This window comes from Vigna umbellata, chromosome 5 (assembly GCF_029865625.1).
Source record: "Vigna umbellata cultivar VRB3 chromosome 5, Vumbellata_1.0, whole genome shotgun sequence".
Classification (NCBI taxonomy): Eukaryota; Viridiplantae; Streptophyta; class Magnoliopsida; order Fabales; family Fabaceae; genus Vigna; species Vigna umbellata.
This window is the reverse complement of record NC_142169.1, coordinates 25,772,091-25,785,262: the sequence shown is the minus strand read 5'-3', so window position 1 is coordinate 25,785,262 and position 13,172 is coordinate 25,772,091. Positions and strand designations below refer to the sequence as shown.

The 13,172-nt window shown below is 33.5% G+C and overlaps 1 protein-coding gene and 1 pseudogene across 8 annotated transcripts; both read right to left on the bottom strand.

Annotated features, from left to right (window-relative positions):
• Window positions 1-1,014: 1,014 nt before the first annotated feature.
• Window positions 1,015-5,070, bottom strand: LOC124836120 (protein root UVB sensitive 2, chloroplastic-like). Of its 8 annotated transcripts, XM_088091640.1 has the most exons (11): window positions 4,937-4,958; window positions 4,749-4,841; window positions 4,514-4,566; window positions 4,323-4,411; window positions 4,132-4,227; window positions 3,851-3,891; window positions 3,640-3,749; window positions 3,444-3,558; window positions 3,074-3,253; window positions 1,897-2,019; window positions 1,015-1,588 (listed from the first exon to the last, which is right to left on the bottom strand). In XM_088091640.1, exons 5-11 carry the CDS (start codon window positions 4,220-4,222, stop codon window positions 1,160-1,162), a joined length of 1,089 nt encoding a protein of 362 aa, XP_087947766.1. In that variant the 5' UTR covers window positions 4,223-4,227; window positions 4,323-4,411; window positions 4,514-4,566; window positions 4,749-4,841; window positions 4,937-4,958; the 3' UTR covers window positions 1,015-1,159. The 8 variants fall into 8 exon arrangements, with proteins under 8 accessions (XP_087947766.1, XP_087947759.1, XP_087947760.1 ...); XM_088091633.1 differs by lacking the exon at window positions 4,514-4,566 and having other exon boundaries at window positions 3,851-3,910; window positions 4,143-4,227; window positions 4,937-5,070; XM_088091634.1 differs by lacking the exon at window positions 4,514-4,566 and having other exon boundaries at window positions 3,444-3,541; window positions 3,656-3,749; window positions 3,851-3,910; window positions 4,143-4,227; window positions 4,937-5,070.
• Window positions 5,071-6,956: 1,886 nt separating this feature from the next.
• On the bottom strand, window positions 6,957-12,706 carry LOC124823257 (inorganic phosphate transporter 1-4 pseudogene; annotated as a pseudogene).
• Between the last annotated feature and the right edge of the window lie 466 nt (window positions 12,707-13,172).

Sequence of the window (13,172 nt, the reverse complement as noted above, 5' to 3'; positions counted from 1 at the left end):
AGCAATTATAAGTATGTGTGTCTAAACATAAAAGTAATTAGTTGGTGTTGTATAAAAGCTTACATAATCACGAACAAAATTTCCTGAGGCGTGTAGAGTCAATGTCCTTAAGGACTTATCCGCGGTGTATTGCGCAAATCCCCCAAGATACAACAGGAACTTCTCAAAATATCTCTAAGGATCTCAAAACTAGCAAGGATATCTAAAAAGAGTATAAAATAAACTTATAATAATTTTAGAAGTGGAAAAGAAGAAAGGAGAAGGAGAAAAGACTGCTCTTTTGGTGTGTTTTGGAATGGAGGAAGAACTCTCTATTTATACAACAGTTAGGGAAGAATAAAATCAATAAAAGACAATAAAAGCCATTAAATATTTTACTATTTGAACAGTTAATAAAATGAATTTAAACAATTAAAGTTTTGATCGTTGTAATCCAACGTTTTCTTTTACAATAATCTAATATTATTACAACAGTTGAATCACCTTGAACAGTGATATCTTTCGAAATTGTTTAACAATAAACATGTTTAAACAAATTCCTCACTACAGGCTACAGCAGGTAAATTAGATGTAAAATGAAACATTAGTTGAAAAAACTATTAAATTAACGAGAATTGATATTTAATTTATTTCACATTCAAAGAAACTTTTGCACGTTGAACAAGGAACAGAAACATACATATATTTGTCAAGCACAACTCAATAACTCGTCAATCACATTTTGTTGTATTACATTTATCCAACAGCATAACAGTCCTCAAAAATACATTTAATTCAATATAGAGAAATTAATAACTTTCCACTAACTACTAAATAGCTGTTAAGATATTTTATTAAATTAAAAGTATTTCATAAATTAATGTTTGAACTAATAATAAGATGGGTGAAAAGGTACGAAAGAGAAATAAAAACAGCTTGCTAGCTAACAATCTCAAGTTCTATCGTTCTTCATCACTGGCTAGCAAATAATACTCATTTGAACAACTTTTGCTTTCTCCCGTTTGAAAAAGAATGAGCAAGAAAATAAGGCGTTACTAAGTTTGAAGTTATCAAATAGACCAAATAAAACATTGGGTATAATTATAATATTAATTTGTGGTTAGATATAAACTCACGAGGCAAACGAAGTTGTGCAACATGGAATTTTTAATTAGGAGCATTATAATGCAAAACGGCTACCAGTTCCATCCAAAAACCGATCAGTGTGCCACCCTTTGTTCTGTAATTCTTTCAAGAATATAGGAAACACACCATTCATTTTATGATAAGCCTCGTGCATGACACTAGCACTGAGCTCATGACGAGAGGAACTCACAACTTGTGCAGCATATGCAGCAACTAGCCACCCTCTCAATGCATCTTCACCACTAGCATCTTGCTCCAATACCATGTCAACGCATTTATTCCCAAAGTTTAAAAGAAACTTCTCCTCATGGAACACTTGTTTCAATTCAAGAAGCCTGGAAGGCCTAATGGCCTTGTGCACAGCCTTCCCCACTTTTACATTTCCCGTATCTTCTTTGAGTTGCAGATTAAACAGCAGATTTTCCCTATATCTTAGATCAGAAGGGCTTGATACAACTCCTGCCTGCATTGGAATTCATCAAACAGTCAATCAGAATTTCAATTTTTTTTTTCTTTTTACACATAATGGACGGGAAATTATGAGAGACGGATTCAGTGACTTTTTCCCGGAAAAAGTCATGTAAATATAGTTAATTTTCATGTGTTGAATGACCAATTTCAATTTTCCAAAAAAAAAAAAAATACAAAAGAAACTAGTTAAAAATTGAACAAAGTTAACTAAAGTTGCATGATTTTTCCCGGAAAAGAAAAGTCACTGTATCCGTTCCCGAAATCATGAGTTTTCATTTACTTCAACACTTAAAACTAAACCTTGAGAAAATCATCCACCACCATTGCAGTTCTTCGTGGATTCAAGGTATTGATAGGAGTTGCTCTCATTTCTTCAGACACGCTGTATAAATGTATAATTGAAAGGAGAGGACCCGCAACCAACTGACAAAAATAGTCTCAAAATTTCATCAGCTGGAATGATCAGACTTCAATACAAGTATAATTATCATTAAGATATGCAACATGATCAATTATATCTCTATAAAGTGAACTAGGAAACAAATACTCGTTTCCTTTTACATTCTGAGCAATGATCCTGAGTGCAATAAATACGACCAATGATTGAAAGGATGGTGGATCCACAAACAACTGACCGAAAAAGTTTCATAATCCACAGTTCGGAATTATAAATAAAACGAATACTTGCATCTAGAAAATGTTTCCTTTAATATTTTGAGTAATGGTTCTAATTGCAAATAAAGAATACATATACACCCTACATGCCCATGACCTCATCAACATTTGATTCCAATCTAGCCTTCTACTGTAACTTTTGGTTTAAATTGCACACGTTAAATTTTCATCACTAGCCATTACTATTTATTCTCTAACTTCTGGTTAAAAATTACATATTAACCTTAGCAATTTAACAAAACAATTCTCAATCTACCTCTCTATTGAAGTTCTGGTTTATTTTGCAGGTTATCCCTAAAAGAAAAAGAAAATTAACCTTTGGGGGTTGATGAACGTTAAACTGCTATTTAGCACAATTTATCCTAATAATTTTGACAGCGCCTAAGAATTATAAACCGAGTAGTACCAACTTGCATTGTTAAGAAGATTAAATGAAGACTTAGCCTTCCCTTGGTGCCAGCTGGAATATAATCAAGAAGCTTAATCTTGAGTTCTTTCGGAAGCTCAGTCCAACTTCATGGAAGATCTCTCCTAAAAGTGAATTAATTATGTTCCCCCCTACCCATTTCTATATAAATTAAAATACATTTTATGGGGGGAACGGGTGTTGAAATGGCATGTAATATTGTGATCAACTTCAAAAATTTTCACATAATGTTTATATATTTCAATTCTCAAGCCTTTCAGTAATAACCACGTCCAAGAACATCATCACATACCTTGTTAGCGCAAGCTAATTGCAAGAGTCAGAATCCACAGTTAATAGAACACCGAGGCCCAACAAAGAATAAAAGCTCTATACCTTTCCCTGCATTGATCCGCAGATAGTAGATGCTAATTGAATTCCAACTCCAATTCCTATAACACTAAAGAGAGTTGAGAAAGCCTCCCCTTTAGCAAATAGGTCGCTGAGATTTCCTTCTTTAGCAAATGAAGAATATATGGGCAACCTTGTTGCTCTTGCTGCAACAACTGCTATCCCCTGTTGACTCCACAATAACAGAAAGAGAAGTAAGTTGCCTAAAATAAATGATACTTTCACTCAAAATCCAGAACAGGATGCTAAAATCCCCAAACATGACAAACATAGGGTTGAATGAGCCATTAGATATGAGCCAACTTTATATTGCAAACTCTACCGAAATATTTAATTATTTTTGAAGAACTTAAACCTTTGCAAAATTTCCTAAGCCTGCCACTTCAAGAAAAAGATGTGGGCATAATGGAGAAAGAACTTCTAAGCCAATGCCTATATCATAGAGAACATCAGCTGCAGAAAGTATAAAGCTAATTGTCAGACAACTTGAGAACTTAGCAATTAAGAGCTAACATGATATATCAATGAGAGAAGGCGGTGAAGAAAAGCACCAGCCCACATGCAAACCTAGCAGTCTCCAACGTTTAGGCTCAGAATCCATTCTAGCACCCCAATTGCTACAGATCACCTTCCCCACATGTTGCATTCCATCCTTCAAAATCTGGACATAAGCCAGAGAAAACATCCAGTTCATACATAAAACACATTCCATGGTGACTGCTGATTTGAGAAATTGTCAATTTGAAATTAATATCACATTACCCAACTAACAGCTGTCGCTTGTGCAGGAGTGGGCCGCAACCCTGCAGCAAATAGTAAGGACTGCAGAAGAATAAGCATAGAGACCAAGGATATCCACTTAATTATTTCATGATAATCAATTCATGAAAAAGATTACGTAATACATAATTACAATCAACAAATATTACTAAGTATGAACAAAGGGTACTCTATATCTCAGTTGCCAAGAAAGCAAGTTTGATTTTCCAATGTCAAAGAAAGGAACATTTTCCATTACATCCTTTATGAGTGTTTCATGTTACCGGAAGAAGACCTGAGTTGATAGCACCGATAGCGCTGCCCTGGTAACATGTTGCAGGGCTCGAAACTGTGTGTATCTAAGGTAGCCTTCATTCACACTGGAAGAGAAACACAAAAAAACACTATCACTGAACAAGCTTTCCTAGTTTCTACACCATAAACCATAACATATTTTTAGGAAAAATAAATAAACCTGTATGGATATCCCGAGGGATAAAATTTATTCATGAAAGCTCCAACCACCCTTTGGTAGAAGGGCCTGGAATCACCAACAATCACAACCTACAAAGAAACTAAAAACACTTGTTAGGGTGAAGAAAGCCACACAAACACTTTGAAATTCAAACACAAATAATTTTAGAACACGACCCATACTTTGCTTACCCACACAAACACACGATATCATATCACAAATTTGAGTTTTAAGAGTCAAACAGCTGACATAACAGGAAGAAATCAACACCATTTTCAGTTGTGTTAACATCAAATTATAAATTTCAGCTTCTGAAGTGAGTTGACGTTGACCAAATTCCTAGCATACAAGTCATGAGGGTTTTGAAAATAACATGTTTGTTAGATACGGAGAGTAAAAAAAAAGAGACATTGAAGAGTGACATACGGAGAGTCGACCATCGGGCTCAAACTGGTGTTGGCGACAAACAGAGTCCGAGGTTTCGAACCACAACAGGGAGGCTTTACCCTCTTTCTTCTCCTGTGTTTTCAATAATTAATTTGAAGTTTGAACCCACATAAATAAGCCACATAATAACGAACGAAAAGAGAGAGAATGGGTGCAGAACAGAACACCATATCCATGGAGAATTAACGAATTGCTTCGCCGGCTACCCCAAAAAGCCTCCGCTACGCTATTTCCAGAGCTTAATTTTCCATCGGCGTTTTAATTACTAAATGTTGTGTTTACGACAGAGTAAAGGGTCATGTTTAACTATAATAATCACTCACCAAAATGTTTAGCCATAATTAAGTAAGTTTATCAATTTTTGATTTTGATTATTTCAAAAATCATATCCAATTATTGCTTCTAATTGACTGATAATGTAATTTTTTTCATTTCTGGTACTAGCTAGAATGTTTATTTCTATGAAATTAAAACATAGAAAATTAATCCTTTTAATTGTATAACCATATTTTAGATTTATAATCAAAACTCCAATTTCAATTTAAATATGGGAGTTCTAACTTAAAAAAAGATTATTATTTTGTGAATGACAACTTAAGAACAAAATGTTTTACTCAATAAGGATAAATTCTACCCATTTTTGCGTGTATTAGAAAATAAATTACTACTGCGACACTTTTAGCGAAAAATATTTATATGTTAGCAAATTTTATTTATTTAACCTTTTAATTTAAAAAGCTTTTACGATAATAATTACGCACAAAGTACATTCAAAATTTAATAAATGTTTATCATTATAAAAGGCTTTCACAATAATACATAATAATACTAAATATTTATCAACGAATCTTTTAAAACTTGCATACTAACTAAACACAAATATATAATAAAAAAGATACTGAACTTTATTTCTAATCATAAAAGAACAGAGTAATTGTTTGATAAAAATAAGTGACTACTTAAAAATTATAATTTGAGTAGTAATCTCATTATAAGAAAGTGGCAGAAAAAACCATAGTTAACGCTCATATTTTTAAATAATAAAATACAAATAAATATATTTTAAAATATTGGATGAAATATTACTGACCCACCATTAAATTCTAAATCTTAAACTCAATATTAAATCATTCATTTTTTTAAGAATTTGGTTAAAATGCATTCTTTTTAAGTTTCGAAGATAAAACAATTAATTTTTATAATAATAAATTTTATTTGATTTTTTTTAGATTTATTTATAACATTTGGGCTTAAAGTGGTCATTTTTAAAAATAAAAATAAAAAAACCCAAAAGACGTGTTTTGAGTAAAAAAAAATGTATATTCTTCTGCATTCTTTAAGTGAAATATATTATATTTTAATGTACAATTATAAGTATTTTTTTTTATCCTTGTTTCAAAATATAAAGAATATAATCTTTAGATTTTCTATCTATTCGGCAGTGATTATTACATATAATTTTTGTCCAAATTTATTGTAAGAACTTAAAGATTTATCTTTTAGAATTAATAGTGTATTTTAAATAATAAGAGTATATGTTGATTAGTTATTATAATGGTGTGTCCTGATTATTTGTGTTGTTTATAGGGACATTTACGACTTCTTGTGCGTTTAAAGGTGTTTTTGAGGGTTATAGAATTGTTTGGTCATCTTTCATGTAAGAGAAACTAATTACCTTATTTGAAAATTTTAGTTTGCATGATTGGTTCGCACGAAATTGGTTGAGCTGTTGATATTGGTGCTTGAGCTGTTGAAAATCTATTTGTGTTAAATGTTTATGTGTTAATTGCATTGTTTGAATTGGTGTTGCATTGAGGAACCTAGGATTTAATCATTTGAGCAAGTTGGTCCGTATCCTGACATTGAAAGTTGTTTTTGACCAAGGTATTAAGTAAGGAATACCAATTTGACCATTTTGAATAGGTCTCTTCTTCCCCAAATCATAGTTTTAAGTATGTTGATTTCTGGTGTGACGTTAATCGATGACAAGCTAATGTTGAGTGTTAGTTCCTTGTGCAAGTGTGAGAGCATTTTAGCTCCAGAGTCTTGAATGTGCATAAATATGAACGCTTTGGCGTCAACCATTTTTCACGATTTGGAACAATTTAATTTTGGGTCGTTGAATTGCAAAAGGGTGTCAGTGAGCGTGACATTTTGCAAGAAGAATAATGTTGAGTGCCATGATTGTCATTGAGTTTTGTCTTTTGCAAAAGGTTGGCAAGGTTTGGCGTTGAGCTCTATGACTGTTACTAATGCAGCTGAAACTATAATTGCAAATATACCACCTGCCAAAATACCAAAACCCTGCATGGCAAACACTGCAACAATGAAGGCCCCGCGAGTCTTCTTGTTAGAATACTCAAACATTATGGTAGCAGAAAGTGGATAGTCTCCACCAATGCCAAATCCAAGCCAGAACCGGAAGAAACAGAGAGTTGCCATTACAGATTTTGCACTATGACCGAATGAAAGGCCGGAACCGACGGAACATATCACAATCATCATCATCATCAGAGTCATGCCATACACTCTTTTCCTTCCCATCTTATCACCAAGCCAACCAAAGAAAAGTTGACCTGAAAGTATTCCACAAAAAGCCACACCATTTACAGCAGTTGCAACATTGGGAGGCAATGTACCGGGCTTTGAGGCACCGTCGACATGGTAATATATGCGGCCAAGCAACTTTGTTACAAGGGATATGTAGAATAGACCATATGCATCGGTGAAGAAACCCATTCCAGCGATGACGATTGCTGTGAAATGATACCATTACGTTTTTGCAACATCAAGCGCATTTAGTACCTGAATTTGCTCCTTTGCCCTGACTTGTGAATTAATTGACAATGAACAAAATACGGAAAGAAAATGTCTTGGTTCCAAGAAAAGGAAATAAAATAATATTCAAGACATTAATTGTAATTATTGTCAGAAAATATATCCATTTTTAAAATCATATTTTTCTGTTTAAAAGCAACTGAAGCAACAAATTATATTAATATATTATTTCAATCATTGCTTATAATTATTGGCATAATATTGATTTAAATTATTACCATATTAAACTAATATTTCAAAAATATTAAGGAAAAATATTTTATTATTTTCTTTTTTTTCCTTTTTTTTTCTTTTAGCCACGATTAGTTATTATTCTCTTATTTACCTCGAAGCGTACTTGGTAGAGAATGTAGCAACCTTGTGGATTTTGCTGAAGAGCCGTGACAGTTGTGGAGGGTGTGTCATACCCTATGAACATCGCTGGAGAGGTGTATGAACATCGCTGGAGAGGTGTGTGAACTCGTGAATTGAAACCCTTTTTTTAGAGGCACAACAAGAACCTCGAAAAATTTGCTGGAAAGACGCACGAACCTAGTAAAATGTGATGAAGAGGCGCACGAATCTCGTAAAATTTGATGGAGAGATGCACGGAGCTCGTAAAATTTGATGCAGAGGTGCACGAACCTCGTAAAATTTGATGGAGAGGCGCACGAACCTCGTAATACTTGAAGGTGAGGCGCACGAACCTCGTATAATTTGATGGTGAGGCGCACGAACCTCGTAAAATTTGATAGTGAGGCACACGAACCTCTTAAAACTTGATGGTGAGGCGCACAAACCTCATAATACTTGCTGTAGAGGCGCACGAACCTCGTAAAATTTGATGGAGAGACGCACGAAGCTCGTAATACTTGATGGTGAGGCGCACGAACCTCGTATAATTTGATGGAAAGGCGCACGAACCTCGTAAAACTTGATGGAGAGACACACGAACCTCGTAATACTTGATGGTGAGGAGCACGAACCTCGTATAATTTGATGGAGAGGCACATGAACCTCGTAAAATTTGATGGAGAGGCGCATAAACCTTGTAATAGTTGATGGTGAGACGCACGAACCTCGTAAAATTTGATGAAGTGGCGCACGAACCTCGTAATACTTGATGGTGAGACGCACGAACCTCGTATAATTTGATGGTGAGGCGTACGAACCTCGTAAAATTTGATGGTGAGGTGCACAAACCTTGTAAAATTTAATGATGAGGCGCACGAACCTCGTAATACTTAATGGGAAGGCTCACGAACCTCGTAATACTTAATAGGGAGGCGCATGAACCTAGTAAAATTTGATGGAAGGCGCACGAACCTCGTAATACTTAATGGGAAGGCTCACGAACCTCGTAATACTTAATAGGGAGGCGCACAAACCTCGTAAAATTTGATGGAAGGCGCACTAACCTCGTAATACTTGATGGTGAGGCACACGAACCTCGTAAAATTTGATGGTGAGACGCATAAACCTCATAATACTTGATGGAGAGGTGCACGAACCACATAATACTTGATGGTGAGGCGGACGAACCTCGTATAATTTGATGGTAAGGCGCACGAACCTCGTAAAATTTGATGGAGAGGTGCATGAACTTCGTAAAATTTGATGGTGAGGCGCACGAACCTCGTAATAATTAATGGAGAGGCTCACAAACCTTGTAATACGTAATGGGAAGGCGCACGAACCTCGTAAAATTTGAACACCATGAGTTCAATCTAGACAAAATATGCATTAATGGACACACACAAGACATCATCGTATTACAACATACCAAAGAAAATAATTTTCATGGTCGGATAATCATGCATTCTGAAAAAAGATGTCAACCCTGTTGCATTGTCAAATACAGCTGGAAGAATCGTCTGTCAAGAACATTGCAAAAGTTTAAATTTTCCTTTTTGGAAAAAAGTTCATCATTACGGTTTCATTTGGTTTTAGGAATTCTACAGCTTCTTTCTTAGAGTTCACGCATTGTTTGGTTATGGTGGTGAAATCTTTGGTGCGTGTAAGCTTTTATGATTTCTTTTGCTCATGGTAACATGTTGTTTCGCGTGGAAAAATATTTTAGGAGTAAAAGTATGGTTGAAATTATAGGATTATGCATAATGGTTGTGATTATCTACAAAGGCATCTTTTGTGGCACTTGCAATGCTCATCCCATAAAGGCCTAATTCTGCCTTCCTTTCCACCTAACTTGGATGCTCCATATGGGATTGATAACTCTCTATATTTGAATATTTTTCTGTGTTTAGGAGTCTTTCTTAGCTTCTTTTAGTTTTTATTTTTTTATAATTGGATTAGTTTTAGGTTTTTCTATTAATTCTTTTCTTTTATAGAATTTTAGTTAAAAATAGGTTTTTAGGTATATTTTTTAGAGTTTTTAAATAATTAGGAAATTAATCTTGTTATGTTCTTTAGTTTTGGTTTTTATTTTTAATTGTTGAAATACCTTTGCACTTATTTGCTAATTGGCCCTTGTTTTTAATGGATTTTATTGCAGGAAGACCCTTGGTCAATTGGGCTGAACCTTTGAATAGATTGGGCTGTTCCCTTACAAAAGACTGGGCTGTTGTTGTTGCTGATTTGAATTTGGCTGCTGAAATAGCATTGGGCCGCTGTTTGGGTTGTTAATCTAGCCTACTGCACTAGACATTCGCTGCACACCAACACTTCATGGGTGTTTCATCCTGCACTTCCAAGCATTTCATCCTTCACCTCCAATTTTCTAAAATACCCCTTATTAATTAGATGATGATTTATTAACATTTTGTTTATTGAAAATTTCTATACTCATTGACTATACTTTTCTTTTTTTCCTCTAAAGAAATATGCATTCGTGCAACCCTGCACCTCTCCGTCTCTGCATCCCATTTCACTTTTATTAATAAATTACTTGCACCCCATTTCATATTTAAATTATTTTCTTTAGTTGTTATATTAGTTTATAAATTTTTTAATTTTATGTATGAATTTATAATGTATTATATAATTTTTAACTAATATAAATTAATTTATATGGATTTATTAAAATTAATAAAATTAATTTTTAACAAAAATAAACTTAAGGTGAGGCTATCCGATATAAAAATCAATATCTATATAAATCGGATGTGGATATCCGATACTTATAATTTCAAAATTCGATTTAAATTTAATGTTATATAAAAATTAAATTAAATTATTTATTTAATTGTTTTATTAATGTACAATTATTTTTAAAATTATATATAATTTTTTATAAGTTTATAATGTATTATATAATTTTTAGCTAATATAAATTAATTTTTATTGAATTTATTAAAATTAATAAAATTGTTTTTGAATAAAAATAAATGTAAAATGAGCCATCGGATATGAAAATCCGAACCAATAGTAATCTAATAGTAATCTAATGATGATATCCGATTTTAACATTTACGGTTTTAGTTTTCTGAGTAGAATAGAAAGTAGTTCTAGGTTTATCGCTTTCATAGATTAGGATTTACATTTGCTTTTGGATTTTGACGAGACAATTGCGAGAGTGACCGCCGCGAGAATCTTGGTGACTTCCAGTATAGTTGTAATCTTTTTTTCATATTAATAAAGTTCTTTTTCTATTCTCGTTTGTGTTTTGATTGTTCTCTTTCAGTGTTTCGTGTTCTTGTGTGCTTGTGTTGTTCTCATTGAAAACGATTTGGATTCTATATCTCTGCAATTTTATGATTCCTTTTGGAATTAAATGTTTCCACAGTGAGCATTCTCTTTCGAGATGTCTTCTCAGAGTCAGAGATGAGTCCAATAAATAAAAACTCATTTGGTTTTGTGTTTTTATTCTTTTTCTTCTATTATTTTTTTGATGTGATTTTAATTATGTAATTGAACTCTATTTGAGAATTGTGAAGGAAAACATCCACATTTCTACATCTGTTTTGGATGTAATATGACTCCACAGGGAGCATGACTTATCAAGAGGTCTTCTTGAGAGATGTTAAGCTTCATAATTGTCAGATTAAGTTCAATTTCAGTATTGTAATCTTGTTCTTGTGAAAGTGTGCATTGATTGAATAATTGAGTGAGAATTTCCATTTTAGGTTCTGAAATATGAACTCAAAAGACCCCAAGGAGGGCTTAAATTTCTCGGAATGTCTTTCTGAAGAGGAATTGAGACTCTTTCATTCAATCTATTGCACATTTGCCTCTGTTCTTTGTTTTTAGTATTTTTGTAAAACTATTTTAGTGTTTGTTAATTTTCTTCATCATTGATTACTTTCCAGATTAGAATAGCCACTTTATCCATGCATTTCATATAGGTTCACATTCAATTGACTCTTAGGATCTGTTTAGCTTTTAATTTCCAAATTTAATTGTTTCTTTCTATACATTACAGTTTTAGTTTTAAATCATTTTAGTTACATTCACTTATCAGGTTAGTTTAGGTTGTGTTCTGTTATACATAGATTCTATAATTTAGCTTAGGTTTTATTTTCTTACATTTTATTTTTCTTCTTTTCTTTTTAAAACAAATTTCGTTTCTTTACTATTTTCTTTTTAAATTTCTTTGTTTTAATTCCTTTTTCCCACCTGTTAGTTAGTAGTTAGTAAATAAAATACAAGATTTAATTCTACACTTTGAGCTTAATTCTAGTCGAATCCAAGGATTGATACCTAGGTTGTCCCTATACTTCATTAGTGGGAAAACTTAGTTTGTTCTGATTTTGTGCGACCAAAATACAGTTTAACCGCCGTTGTCAAGTACTCGGCGAGTTAAGTTTTAGAGTGTTAGGTTAGTCTTGTCTAGTTTTTCTTCTTTTCTTTGATAGATTTTTGCTTGAGTTCTGCATTAGAAGTCTCAGTGGTCAAATTGGTGTTCTTCCATTGTTCCTTTGGTAAGCATGAATTATTCTTTTGCTTATGATAATAGTTCAATTCTTATAATACTCACCCACCACTGTTTAACCTGTTCTCTGAGTCTTTCCCTGAGAATTCCTTGCAGCAACAATCCTGGCATGTGCAGCAGCAACTGCCACACTTATACTAGGACCAGTATGCTGCACCTGAGCAGGAGAATTATCAGTCGCTGCAACCATGGCAGGATCAATTTTTTGATCAGTGGCAGTAGGGCATACCATCATCTGAACTTCAAGGACTGACCAATCAAGTGGCTGAGTTAGTAGCTGCTGTCAACAAGTTGACTGGGAGAGCTGAAGAAGAGAAAGAGGCAGCAATCAATGAAGCACCGCTGATGGTAGTTGCTGCCCCAGAGTTTCAAGTGATTAATTATCCAACCACCTCTGTATACTCTAATCCTTCTTTCACTAATTCACATTCTGCTTTGAATTTTGGTAATGATGATTTTCTGATGAGTGATGATTGTATAGATGCATTTGCTGATTTTGCTGAGTGTGTATGTGAACCTTATGATCATAATTACACTGATGCTGATTTTGAAAAGCTAGTTGATGGTCTTAGAGAGTTGGTTGTGATTCATGATTGTAATAGCTTTGTTGCTGTCCCTATAGCTGAATTTACGACTGCTAGTGTTCAATTGAGTGAAAATGTGTATCATGATGGTAGCTAAAGCAAGATAAGTGTTTA